Source organism: Camelus ferus, chromosome 9 (genome assembly GCF_009834535.1).
Source record: "Camelus ferus isolate YT-003-E chromosome 9, BCGSAC_Cfer_1.0, whole genome shotgun sequence".
Taxonomy (NCBI): Eukaryota; Metazoa; Chordata; class Mammalia; order Artiodactyla; family Camelidae; genus Camelus; species Camelus ferus.
In genome coordinates this window covers 71919508-71934489 of record NC_045704.1, presented here as the reverse complement: position 1 = coordinate 71934489, position 14982 = coordinate 71919508, and the positions used below count along the sequence as shown (strand labels likewise).

The 14982-nt window shown below is 39.0% G+C and overlaps 1 protein-coding gene across 3 annotated transcripts in view; it reads right to left on the bottom strand.

The window, feature by feature from the left end:
- The window catches only part of SLC30A7 (solute carrier family 30 member 7), an 83613-nt gene that overhangs the window by 19730 nt on the left and 48901 nt on the right, over positions 1-14982 (bottom strand). For all 3 annotated transcript variants that reach the window (XM_032487203.1, XM_032487204.1, XM_006190947.3), the window contains 2 exons: positions 10175-10265; positions 5345-5494 (listed from right to left, as the gene is read on the bottom strand). In XM_032487203.1, the coding sequence (XP_032343094.1) occupies positions 5345-5494; positions 10175-10265 (241 nt within the window). The remainder of the gene's footprint in view (positions 1-5344; positions 5495-10174; positions 10266-14982) is intronic.

Sequence of the window (14982 nt, the reverse complement as noted above, 5' to 3'; positions counted from 1 at the left end):
GAAAACTATAAAAACCAAATTATGATTGATTACAATTATATTTGATTTACTCAACCCAGATGGTGCCTAAGTAACTGTACTTAGGAACCCTTCTGCAAAACTCTTGTATATCTAACTTTGAGAGAAAACAACTATTGTCCAAATAAATTGGCTTAACTTCCTTTCTCTTTAACAAAATTGTTAGTCAAAGAAAAATGGGCAAAATAAGTTGGGCTCCCATTATTATCTCTGCCTCTCTCCTGAGCCCCAGACAGTGAAGATGGTAATAAGAAATGAGGTAGCCCAAGGCAATAAAAAAGAAAGGAAAAACAAAGAGGCTAGATAAATTGATCTTTGCATAATCATGAGTTAATTAGTCAAGCTGATATCTTTTCCCTCAGGCCTTACTGCTTACACAAAAGCTCAGTCTAACAGAGCAAGCCATTTTGGTTCATCCATCTGTCCGGGTGGGGACAGCTTCAAGTTTTCCAGCTTCCCATTTTCCCTTCTCAATTTCCTTCAATGGAGAGAGAAAAGTGGAATTTCCAAAGACTCCTCTAGTCAATCTCACTTATTTCTGAATGCAAACTCTGTTTCTTATTCAGTTTATTCACAGGACAAAGACATGACAAATACTCCAGCAGATCAGAACAGTTCCATTAAATATTCTACCACTGGGACGACACTAGGACTCAGAGGCTGGCTGAGGCTTGTCCTCAAAAAAGTGAAAACCATACAATACTCGTTGTGTCCTATATTCTGAGAATAATGTATAAACCATAATTCAGAGAACACTTTAAAATTGGAAAGACAACTAGTTTCTATGCTCCTAAGAAAATAAGTGTTAAGCTGATGCTGTAGACTCAGGACATTTTCAATAAATATTCATCGTTGCGGAAAGGAAAACAAATCAGCGGTAAAAATTTAGGAAAATAAACAGGAATATGGCTATAGAAAATTACCAGTTTGTTTGTATTCTCTACCGAGTCTCAAACACTACAGAAACTTTCTACTTTAGTTTTTGATTGAAAGTATAATATTAATCTTTATCCCGTAAAAATGAAGTTGTGAAAAACTGCCTTATTCTTCCATGTGAAAATAGTCATCTCGGAATTAGGGAAACAGGGACTGAATATGATGAGATTACAAGCCAGGGAAGAGTACCCTGGGTCTGGGCTCCTTCTTCCATACACGGGGGCCGATACCACCTGCCTCGGGAGGCTAGGTTAGTGTGTGGGGTGCCCATCACAGCGCCCGGCACGTGGCGGGCTCTCAGTAGAGGCCGGCTGCTGCGGCTGCTGCTGCTACTATTTCAACTGCCATCGCCCCACCACGGAACACTTAAACCTTGTGGATTAATTAAAAATAACCAATACTTCTAAAAGATTAAACCTCCTCTACAAACAGGAAAGAAAAAGGAAAAGGCGGGACAGTAGCTAGCCACCGGGACAGGGGAGCGCGCGTCTCCGGCTCCCCGCGCTCACCCCCAGCAGACGTGGCCAGGCTGGGTGAGGTCTGTGGTCGGAGGCGGGACGGGATTACGAACGCAAGAGAGCAGTGCAGGTGGAAGTTTCTGAAGCTTGGGGGGCTCCCATTTGGACCTGTGAGGAGGCTTTGGTTCCTTCCTGCGTATCAGTGTTAACTTCTATTTTGAGGCTAGAGAACAGAGCACAAAAAGCTGAAGCAGGAAGCTGGGGGCTTAGGACTTAACAGGCATAATAACAGAAACAGGCAGAAGAGGAGAAAAAATAGAAGACATCAAGGTAGAAGTTCTATCGGAAAGTAAATAATATGCATCGGCTTGACTGTCTTTTGCACTTTGTGGAGGGTAAAGAACCCCAAGCATATTCTAGATTTTTCTTCCAACATTATTTCTAACAAAAGTGTATCAAAAAAATTAGCAGATGACATTAGCCAGTTTAAAACAAGAAATACAAAATGATAAACTGCCTTCCTAAGCCAGTATCCCACGCTCTTTTCCTGATCATATATTAAACATAAATAACACGTTTTCTATTTCATCAATTCTCACATGATAAATCATTTCTAAAAAGCCAGTGCAAGGGGTGAAAGGCAGAAGAGAACTTTTTCTACACCAACAAAAACCTTGCAGTTTGAAAACTGGATTATCGCTTAACTAATCATCGCAAAGTAATCTAAGTACTGAAGGGACTTGTACCAATTCACTCGTATGGCCCTGTATCCGTGATAGCAAGCCAACTGCTCTAGCCATTAATGATTAAGTGATAACTATGGAAAATGAGAATAAAAAGACATGCCTAATATACAGTTCCAGAATAGTAGCAAAGCTTGTAGTTTTACAATCAAAATAAAAAGTTACATTCCCAATCTTTGTTAATCTTTTCAGTTTAAAGTTATCTCCACATACATTTTAACAAAAACAACTTTTTAACCAAAGTCATTTAAATTCTAATTTAAGACCAGCTATGAGAAAAATACTTTAAAATGTCAGAGAACCATAAAATATAACTTGATATTGAGAAAAATCCTTCTTTTGGTCTTTTGGAACTAAAGCCACCAGTATTTCAAATCTTTCTACAAGAAATATACTTACAGCATTAGTGTAATTTTTTTCTCAAAAAGGGAGCAATTTCAGTTTTATTACTTTTGATAAGTAAAATCTATGATTAAGATGTAATTTAGAATTTTAAAAAATATACACAAATTTTAAGCTTCATTTCCTAAACTGAAATGTTACTGCAAGTCCTAGGATCTACTCATAGCACAATCAACATGCATGACTTGGGTATAAGCAGGGAAGGAGAATTAATTTAAAATGTTCAATTTTGCATATGTCAGAACTAGAACAACTATCACAAAACAACTTTACAATCATTAAACGTATGGAATTTAAGTCACTGGAAGGGTGACTCCCCTCTCCCTGCTATGAAAACTGTGCTGAACCACTTTCACGGCAAGCCGAGAAGTCCCTGGTCTCTGCAAGGAATGAAAGAAAGCTGGCTTGACCTTAGCTGATAAAAAGGCTTAAAATGTTTTTAGGGCTTAAAATTTTCAAACCCCAAATACCAGTTTCCAAAACCAAAGAGGCAGCTGAATAAACTTTCAACTTCAGCCATTTTAAAAGCCAAGATTTCTAAGGTTACCAGAAGCTCCCTCCACCTACCTCAATTACAACTTCAGCAGTTCTAAGCACGCAGCTGCTTGCACATTTCTAAACCTAAAAACTGCATTCCTCTTCAGAGGGAAAATTATGACTAAGGGCCAAAGTCTTAGGACAGTATGAGGTGTCCTAGAGGTGAACAGAAGCTCACACCGTGAGGGTGGAAGGACATGGTGTTAAACAGGGGAAAATCGAAGTTAAGGGAGAGAAAAATTATCCAGAAATGCAGTGAAAAGCAAGGGAATTGCTAGCCATGCTCTCCTTTTTACCTCTGAAAAACAGAGGACACGTGAGAAGGATTCAGACACATTGTGGCGGTTTGCATGCTTCATTATGAAACTCATAATGGTTTAGACTTCTTATAGTGTCTGTTAAGAAATGACTTAGTTCTTAAAAGTCTAGAATAAATAAGTGGTACCAGTATATTGTTTTGGAGTAAATTATGTCTCACTGTTGCCTATATTGTAAGATTCTTTCCAGTAATTATTCCAAAGGAATATAACCATACATTTCTCTTTATTAGAGGAGATTAATTTCCGCTTAGGTCTTGGATTTAAACTCTCTTTCTCTCTCTATGATGCTTAGAAGGGTCTTTAAGGCTCTAGAGAGAAAGTAACAACTGAACTGGACCTTTACATTAGAGGAGCATTTTTGTTAATAATAATATTTATAGTATTTAATTTATTACAGTAAATAATATTTACAGAAAAGTAAATAGTCCGGTGGGGCTGGCATATGAAGTCCATGGCAGTGACTAATAGCAGGAGAGAGGCTTGAACGGTTCATCGGGTCATGCGAGAAAGTTTGGGCTTTATCCTGGTAGCAATGAGGAGCTACCAAAATTTTTATTTTTTTAACTTTTATTTTGAAAAGATTTAAAGTCAAAGGAATAGCACAATAAATACCTCTCTAGCCATCACCCATATAAGCCACTGGTTAACATTTTGCCACATTTGCTTTATTTCTCTATGTGTGTATTTATCTGTAATCTTTCTACTTTTGCTGAAACATTTGAAAATTAGACATCCTGCTACTTGGACACGCAATCCTTCAGCATGTATCCCCTAAGAATAAGAGCTTTCTTCCATGACCGCAGTACCATCACCACACCCAAGAAGTTTAACACCTATCCAATTATATGAACTATTATGTAGTCCATTTTCAAAATTCCTGATTACCCAATAATTTCCTTTGTGGCTGTTTTTCCCCAATCCAAGATCCAATCAAGGATCACACGCTGCATTTAACTGTTTCTTCTAACTAGAAGAATCCCCCATTGTTTCTTGTTTTCCTTTCATGACATGGACACTTTTTAAGAATCCAGGCTAACAGCCCACAAGCTGGGTTTGTCTGGTTGTTTACTAGTGACAGGATCTACGTTAACCATTTCTGGCAAGAGTACCACACAGGTCATGCTGTGTACTTCCCACTGCGTCACATCAGGAGGCACAGGTCAGTTTCTAAGCACAGACTTTTAAGGCATGGAATCAGTTTCCTCATTAGATGTATGTGTCAGATAATTTTGGCAACAGTGCTGGCATCTAGATGTTCTTGCCAAATATTTCCGGCAAATCAGACCGAAAAAAGAATTTGTGGTCTTTCTCTGTGTCCTCGGATATTCCTGACATGACATTCTTATTCTCCCAGTATATACAGAATTACATAGAAATTGTTTTTACTTTATCAGTCACTGGCTATGTCAACTCATGAGGGCATAAACATTAATTGATATAATTTGGTTGCAGGCATGCACTCACTAATTCATGGTTCCGCATATAGTATTAAGAGAAACTCAACAGCATATTAAGCTATTAAATCACACAGAAGTAGCTATGGCTTGCTATCAAAAAAAATGTGAACATAGTTTGTTTTCAGCTAAAGCCACAGACAAGGCATTATTCTTATTCTAAATGCTATTTTAGAATTCCTAGCTTCAAACAGCATATAATGTGTCTTATGAGGAATGTACAGTAGAGGAGAATCTATTTTTCTTAAAGGAGCTCAAATCAGTACAAGGATGAGTAAACAGGACCAACTTCATTAAGAGTATTAACTAAAATAAGGATCTCCCAGATTTGACTCTGTGGTTGAAAAAAAACTTTTATGCTTATTTCATAGTGTAACATAGATATATATTTTATATGTTAAATAGCAAATATTTTTAAAACTAGTAGATACAGTAAATGCCAAGACCCTTAAAAGAAGTTAGTAAAGAAGTCATACCTGAGTGAAAATATTATGCGTTTGGCTTAAAATCCATCTAGCATCAGCATCGGGTGCCACTAGTAATTTCAAGGTGCCAACATACACGTCAGAACACAAGGTCCAGAAGTGCTGCTCTTGTAAACTGTAAACTCCTTGCAACTGCTGCACCTAAAATATTAAAGAGCAGATATTCACATCAAATCAAGCATAAGTGTAACATCAAATCACGGACGGATCCCATCCTCTAGGGAAAGAAAGCGGGCGGGGGTGGGGATTTGAATTGATTAACAAATGCCTACTGAATACTTATTATGTGCTGGTAAATATAAATGTGTTTGGGAAATATAAATGAACATGTACCAAAACCTGCAGGGCACAGCTGAGAGGGTGCCTAAGGGACATTTACATTTTCAAATACGGTTGATCCCAGGAACAACGCAGGGGGTGGGGATGCCAACCCTCCCCTCAGCTGAAAATCCAAGGATTCAGCCAACCGTGGATCATGTAGTACTGTGGTATTTACCACTGGAAAAAACAAAACAAAACAAAACAACCCATGTATAAGTAGAATGTGCAGGTCAAACTTGTGTTGTTCAAGGGTCAACTGTAACACCGATCAGAGGACAAATATAAACACAAATGAGCTAAGAAACCAGGAAAAGAACAAAGTCAACTCAAAGAAATAAAAAAGAAGGAAATAAAGGACAGAAATCAATGATCCAGAGATTTAGAAATGACAGAATCCACAATATCAAAAAACTAGTTCTTTGAAAAGATTAACGAGCTGGAGGAGTCAGTGTTTCATAATGGCACCGTATTTTGGACAGCACAATTATTCAGTGTACCACTGTTGCAAACCACAGGACCCAGGGAAATAAATGCCAACATATACCCTTCCCCAACTCATGTGACAACAAAAAAGGGAGGGATAGCTCTAAGTTCTTCCAATGGCTCCTTCAATTTTCTACAGCCTTAGGTTGAGAACCACTGGCAAGATAAACTCTGACAGAGGTGAAAAAAAAAAAAAAAAAAAGAAAGAAAGAAAAGAACATGCAATTAAACAAATTAAATTACAAAATTAAAGTACAAAATGAAAAATGAGAACAACTACAAACAACAAAGATTTTAAAAACCATAAAAGGGAATACCATATGAATGTATCAATATATGAGTACACAAAGGATTACAACTGAGTGGAATCCAAACACTTCTCACCATCTTCACTGCTATCAGCTTAGTGGAAGCCAGCGTTATCTCTGGTTTAGATTATTATAATATCTTATTACATGGTCTGTTTCTAGCCTTGCACCTCTTCATCTATCCTCAAAACAGTAGCCCAAATGAGAGCCTGTTACTTTAGGTCAGATGCTTTCACTCCTCTGTTCAAAATCCTCCAGTGCATTCCCTTCTCACTCTGAACAAAAACCATGCTCTCACAATGACTTACGTGGACCCATGTCATGCAGCACCTCGTTATGTATCTTGTTTACCTCCTCTCCTGCCACTCCTCCCCTTGCTCCCTGTTCTTTAGCTACAGTGGCTGAAAAGTCAGGCACATTCCTGTCTCAGGATATTTGCTTTTCCCTCTGCCTGAAGGGTCCTTCCTTCCAGATTTCTGCATGGTCTAGTTTATTTGGGTCTTTACTTAAATGCCATCTTGTCAGGAAGCCCTTCTGCTGTTACCCTATCTAAAATTACAGTTTTTTTTTTTTAATTTTTACACTTCTCTGTTTTATGTTTCAGCACATAACATCACACACTACATTATTCATTTATGTTATTTATATTGTTTATTGCCTGTCTCCTCCAGCAGAACTCAAGTTCAAAAGGGTACAGACTTATTTTTGATATTTATGTTTTGTGTCCTCAGTACCTAAGACAGTGCTTGGCCCAAGTAAGTGCTCAGTAAGTAGTATATATATGTGTATAAAATAAGTAAAAACTCAATTTTGGTGTTTGCTTTGGCAGCACATACAGTAAAATTGCAATGACATGGAGGTGATTCGCGTGGCCCTTGGGCGGAAATGGCACGCAAATTCATGAAGTGGCTTGAACTTGATACCCCTCCACATTTCTCTGAATAGCATCCTTACAGAATGGTGTGCTGTTGGTGAAACAGCCACCTGACTGAAGAGGCTTCTTCTACCTCCACAGAACTAGCCGTCCAGTACAGGCTAGGAAGGATTCCCACAGAAACTGGCTTTAACTTCCCTCCAGGTAAAACATGCGGGGAGAGGGTAGTGACAGACGAAAATCCACTGTTGCTCTTCCTCCTCCGACAGCGTGATACACAGAAAGAGCATGAGCTTTGCAGTCAGAGTGACACGGACTAGAGCCCTGATTCAGCTGCCAGCATCTGTGACCTTAGATGAGTTACTTAAATTCTCTGAGCCTCAATTTTACTCAGTTTTCCTAGGGAAAGAAAAATGAAACTTACCCTGTATGGTTAATGTGAAGAACAGAGAACAAATATGCAAATCATTTAGTATAAGGACCAGCTTATAGTCGGCATTCAGTAAATTGCCCCTTTCTCTTCCACAATTATGCTGTCCTACCTCAAAATCATAACCACAAATGTCAGATGGGCAGCACCTTACCTTCCCTATCTCAAAAAAAACTATTCTACACCTTCTCCCTTTCCGCCTGGTCTCCTATTTCTCTGCATGATTACACTGCCTTATAAATCACGGAGAAAATAGAAGCACGCAGACAGTCCCTTATCCTGCACCACCAAATCCACCAGTCAGCCCTCATCCACGTCACACCTTCTGCCTTCCCTCAGGGGATACAACACTCCTGGTTCCTATCTACAATTAATTCCTCCATAGTGCTTTGGGTTCCATCCTTTTTCACCTTCTCGAGAACTTCATTGCTTCAATACGAAGCCTCCTTCACTACCACATCATCAATTTCTTCCTCTCAGTTGGACTGTTTCCTTCAGTAACAAACATGTTCCAGAACCGTGCTGTGCAATACAGAAGTCACTAGACACATGTGGCTAAATGCATGAGAATGAAATGAAATCTAAAAACTTGTGCACTAGCCACACTTGGGATACTCAATAGCCATGTTCCTTGTGACTCACCTACTGGATAATGTAGATTATTAAACATTTCCATTATTGGGGAAAGTTCTATGGGATGTTGTTCTAAAATACTTTATTTTAAAAACAAATATCCTCACCCCTCACTATACCCATAGCCAAGCTATTAGCTCATTTCGTTGTTCCCTTTAACAACAACACTTCTTAAAAGGATTGTCTATAAACACTATCTTGACTTCCCCAATTCATTTCCTCCTTAATCTATTCAAATCATGTTTTCTCCAAACCCTACTGAAAGTGCTCTTATCAAGGCCATTAATGACGTGCAAGATGCCAGTCAATGATCACTTCTCTGTTTCTACCTTAATTGCCTCACAGAGATATTTGGCACAGTTGATTACTTCCTCCTTCTTCAACTCCTTCAGCTCCTTCTGAGTTTTCCAGTTCCCTTTCCTGGCTTCCCCATCTGTGCTCTAAATCTGGAGTTGAAAGTTCAGCTAAAGAATCGGGTTTAATTCTCCCAAAGTAACCTCATACAATCCTAATGTTTTAAATGCTATTCATACACTGATGACTCAAAACTCCTTCTAGTCCTAATCTGTCCCTAAAATGTCAGATTTGCATATCCAGCTACTCAACTGACAATTCCCCTAGAAGTATAGAAGGCATTAAAATTTTTACATATTCAGAATAGAACTCCTGATTTGGGAGAATCTTCCACCCTTGAACCTGCATCAGTCTCAACAAATGGTATTAGCATCCGCCCAGCTACAAGTTAATACTTCTTCTCCCCTTTCCTGTATCACCCACCCCCAAAAACACAGCCAAAACCTGTACTTAGCTCCATCTTCACTGCTCCCACTACAGTCCAAGTCAAGAATTTTCCACTTAGATGACAATAGCCTCTTATCTGGTTTTCTTTGCTTTCATTCTCCCTAGAACTTATTCTCTAATAGCAAGCAGGCTAAACTTTTACAAACTTAAATTTTATGACACTCTCCCTGCTAAAAGCTTTCTAATGCTTCCCACTGAATGAGAATTAAATCTAAACCGAGTAGGGCTAAAACCGCTATGTGATCTGGCCGCTGCCGCCCTCTCCAACTTTTCCAGCCACTCTTCCCTTCATTTATTATGCTTCAGCCACAATGACTTTCCCCCCTGTTTTTCAAACACACTAAATTAGTTCCAGCCATAGAACTTTCTGCATTAGCATTTTCCTTGCCTGGACACTCTTCGCCAAGATTTTCATATGTCGAGCTCCTTCTTGTCAACAAGATTTAAATTTCCTTAAATATGACTTCCTCAATAAATGCGATGTAGCCATCCAAGTCTACCGCATCACTTTGTTTTACTTCTATTATAGCAATCATCGCTGGTATTTTCTTATTTATTGACTTATTGTTTAGTGCCTGTTTCCCCACCAGGCTGTAAGTTCTCTGAGAACAGAGACGCTGTCTATCCTGTTTACCACTACATCCCTAGTACCTTAGAAGAATACATGGCATAAAGGGAGAGCTCAAAAAATATATGTTGAATAAATGCTTATAGTATCTGCTATTCATAGTTATATTTTAAAAGAGTTGCTTGATTTCTAGATGAGGAAAATTTCTACACATTTTCTTTAGTGAAGCTCAATATTTTCCAATGCTTTTATTCTGGTTTGTATAAATGGCATTCATGGTCAGCACTCAATCCTGGAAGAAATACTAAATTATACACACATGCTACCCATATTTGTAAAAGTTAAAACCCCTAACAGCTTGGAAACAGCTAAAACCCAATGGTTTGGAAGCTTTGAAACTTACCCTCTGATAGCACTGAGGCAGAGTATTTTCCAAAAAAGGAGGAGTTCTCTGCATTAATATCCCAACAGATTCTCTTAAAAGAGGAATAACACTAAAGAGAAAAAAGACAACAAACTTATTAAAGCCACATTCTGAGGATCCTGTCCTTCAAGTACAAGTACACCCCCCGACAGTAGACTATAATAAATATTTACTAGAATCATGTGAGGAAAAAGATCCAATCACTGTTCTAAATTTTTCATGTGGTAAATTATTATCTAAAGTAGATAAAATGTATCAACGCATGAAACACTAACCTTATACTGCTGAATAGTATGGGAGCATCTAAAAATCTAAACCCAGCAATTGCTCAACTGTCATTTAAAGTATGACTTCAAATAGCTAGAATCTTCCAGGATAATCTATAAAGCATATCATGGCCAACAGGTCCTTAACATTTATCAAATATTTACATGCATTTATCTGAACAGCACTGTTAAAGAAAATACAAAAAAAAATTAACCTGGTATATTAAGTCCAATATTTCATTCATTCAGTATTTTTGCAAACCGATGATTTATCAGTCTTCTTTGATTGTTAAACAATATATAGGAGCCTGGTCATAACCACAGAGCTAGTGAACCAGCACCTCTAGGGACAGGGCCCAGAAGACTATGTGAACTGAGGTAGCTGGTCCTCAACTGGTATGTGGAAATTACTGCTTTAGGCTATTCGGATGATTAAATGCACACAAAGCAATTAATGGTGTAATGGTGAGGGTGACTTTAATACAGTAGTTTTATAAACTAGCTACACATCAAATTCACCTTGGAGTCTTGTTTGTTTTCTTTTCTGACATATTGAATGAGAATCTTTGAGGGAAGCCTGAGGCACCTGCATTTTTAAAAAGTTCTGCAGGGGAGCGCAGTGAGCCAGGGGTACGGCGGTGTGCTATGGTTTGCAGCAGACTGAGACGGGAGGTCAGGAACAGCTTCATTACACTTAATAGCTTATGCCAGTGCTTTTCTCTTAGACCTGTAGAATCTCAGAATTTCCAAAATAAAGCCCCTCTTGATCAGAGCTGTAGGAGAAAGATATACACACACACACACCTTCTAAGGAAGGTAGAAGTTGAAGTGAACCCTAAAGGCTGAGTGGTATTTCGGACAGATGGAAAGGAAAGATCCCAGTGAGGACTCAGAGGAGAGGGCGATGCTCGCCTTGCTCGTTCTCATATCCCCAAGGAGGCCTAGAAGAGCGCTGGTCACCAAGCAGGCCCACAGTAAATACTTGCTGGTTAAATGAATGATAGGTATGTGAATGTTAGATGTTTTAGAATCTAGATTAAAGAAAGGAAAGGCCACAGGGAAGGAATTGGTAGACTGTTCCCATACCTTGTGTACAGTGATAAATGCCTTGACAAGGAGGGTAAAAACAGGAACAGTACTGAGAGATGCTGAGAAAACAGCGTCTGACTGGATGTAGTGAAGACACAGTGAAGTGACACCAAGGGCAAGCTTAGAAAACGTAAAGTGTGGAAGGGATGGCAGTAATGAATATAAAAGCTCAAGGTGGGCAGGAGTTTAAGTCACATTCAAATGAAAATATTCTTCAGTCAAACAGTGATTTGTGCAGCAAGAATAATTAAGAGGCCACCCTTAATTGCTTCTTCTCCTTTACAACCCTCATGCTCCAAATCACCAAGTGCTCATGGTTTAACATTCTGAGTATTTCCTGACTCCATCCCCTCCCCTTCATTCTATTACGTTATGTCTACAATAATCCCCCACATCTTCACTTGCATTATTATAATAGCCTCCTAAGTGGTTCCTTTGTCTCTTGTCTTACTTCCTTAAGTCCACTGTGACAGGCAGCTTCGCAGATGGATCTCAGTGACCCCTGCCTCCCTAGCATTCCTGCTCTTGTGTAACCCCAACTCCTTGAGTGTGGGCCGGACCTAGTGACCTGCTTCTAATGAATAAAACAGGGTAAGGGTGACGAATGTCACTTCTATCTTCAACGACTCTGGCTTCCATCCCGCTCACCCTGCTCTGTCGCCCTCTCACTTGCTGGCTCACAGCTGCCACGTTGTGAGCTGTCCTGTGGAGAGGAACTGAGAGTCCCACAGCCCAGAAGAAACTCAGTACTGTCGACAGCTGCTTCAGTGAGCTTGGAAGTGGATTCTCCCCAGATGAGCCTTGGAATGACTGTAGCCCTGGCTGACACCTTGACTGTGACCTTGAGAGAGCCTGAGTCAGAGAGCCCAGTTAGCCATGCCCAGGTTCCTGAACCAAGACAAAGATAATAACGTGTATTATTTCAGCTACCAGGTTTTTGTGTAACTTGTTATGCATCTATAGATAACTAATATAACCATTCTAAAAGAGCTACTAGACTAATCTAACTAAAATCAATACCTAACTCTATCTCTTCCTCAGTAAGAAAAATCCATTAAAAGCTCCCTACTGCCTTGGGGCTCAAGTGTAAGCTCTTGCACACGGCGTCCGTCTTGATCTGCCCCCCAGCTTCGCCTCCTGTCGTTCTTGCTCCACACTTTGAGCTCCGTGAGACATAAACACACTTGCGCTTTCCTTTCCGCTCTCTGCTCCTCCATGCTGTGGCTCATGCTGTAGCCTCTGCCTAGAGCTGTCCCTAAACTGCCCTTTAGTCTGGCTTCCATTCCTTCTTGAAAATTTCAAGTGTCACCCCTTTTAGGGTTTATTTCCTGATTCTAAACTGTCCTCCAAACTGTATGAAATGTCCTCTCTGCGACACCTAGAGTAAGGCTGGAGGAAGGATGGATGGAAAGCAACCGGGAAGTGGAGTTAAGGATTTTGACGGGGAAAGAACATTGTTTATTCCGGCATCTAACCTGAAGATTACTGTCTGTTTCTAACTACCGTGCTATTATTGAAAAGGTGAGGTCTCCCTGGGTTTACAAAAAAGCCAAAGAAAAGCATCATGATAGAATAATAAGGCACACATCAACCATTACGAGGTTTTTATTTCCTCTCTCCATCCTCATGTCTCAGGAAAAAGACAGGGTCAGTCACTGAATGTTTTTATAAACCTAATTTACAATCTTTATGTTTTCCTACTTCCCTTATTGTTCTTCTCAGAAAATGAGGCACAAAGTGGTTCCCCTAGAACAACTGAGAATAAGAAAAAGTATTTTTTCCCACATGCCTACTAAATTTAGCTATTTTGATCATTTTTTTCTCCAATCTTCATCTCAAGATACTACTACTAATGCCTGGAGATAAGTGAGGTGGAAAATCATTCAAATGGAAATCATGAGACTTGGGTTCTAATTATGCCATTAAGTAGCTTCAGATGAATAGCACAACCTTCCAGAGCATCAGTTTTTTCATCTATAAAATGAGGGAATGGATGAAATATCTAAGCAATTTCATTAATTTATTATCATTCAGTAAGGAAAAACTGGTCAAGCCACAAGGAATACTACTAGAGAGAGAATATATTTGGAAATGAAAGAAAATATAAGTGAGCTTTTATATACTAAAACAACAATAACACACGACAGCATCACCAAACAGACAGGCTTGGCAAACCAATTTAACCCATTACTAACGGGGGGTTAGCAATCATTAAGCACTACTCTATGCTTTGCTGGCATCAAGTTTTCTAGAACCAGATAGAACCTTACTCTAGAGTTGTGGAAATGGAGGCCCACTGCACCGAAGTAACTTGCCTAAGGACACAGCTAGTGAATGGGAGAGCCAGAGTGGTAAGAGCAGGTCTTCTGACGCCAAAGTTCAAGTCAACAAGCACACACTGTACACCGACCACAAGCCGGGCACTGCGAGGCCCCAGAAATAACAGGGTAAATAATACACAATACCTCCCTTCAGAGGAATTCAAAACCACTGAAAAAGCCTGTAGAAGTCGATGGAAATCAGGCAACAAACTTATCTAGGACCCACCATTTGTAAGAAAGCACATGCGAATTCAAAACAACAACTGTACATTCAGCAGGTATCCATTTTCATTTCCCATGAACTTTTGGTGCATTTTTTTTTAATTAGTATGCTGACAACTTACTCTCAGAGATCACTCACTTTAACACTCAAGAACCATAATGTAGATAAATGTTTTAATAAAAATAACATTAGAAGCAAGCACTTACTTTAAAATAAATAAAAGATATAACTGATAGGAGGAAATGACTGAGGTTTTGACTGATTTAGATAATATTAGACAATGTGGAATGGTTGCCGGCTTAGGTACGTAAATGTTTACATTTAACAGCAGCAAGCATTTCACCAGAGCACATGGAAGTATCACACCAATTTTCTCCAGTAAGAATTTTAAAATGTTGTTAAGAATTTTAGCTGTAGGAGCCATAACCAGATCATGAAACTGGGGTGGGGAGGAAAAGGTGCTTGCTAAATTACGTGATAAGCAATTTAGAATGAAGGTCAATTTCTATAATAATGTAAAAGAAGGTTATAAAAATGTAAAAGAAACCTATAGAAACTATATTTTTGCCTTTTAAAATTGTGTTTAGCTCAGGACTTTGTGTCCATGTTTTTCTGATTAACTATCATACTAGGGAATCATAAAACAGATTTTAGCGTGGATCTATCTAGCCATAATGAAAGGATATGGGGAAAAAGACAAACTTAGCAAATTCCTGACTGAGCTAATACTTAGAGCTACATCCAAACCCCAAAAGTAAGCATTTGGAAACAATTAGAGGTTCACTTCTGGTTGACTAACTCAATTCTAGCTTTAACAATGCAGTAGTATTCTCCTGGCATACATAAAAAGAATGAGTTATTAGGTACATGAGTTTACCAGTAAAACAT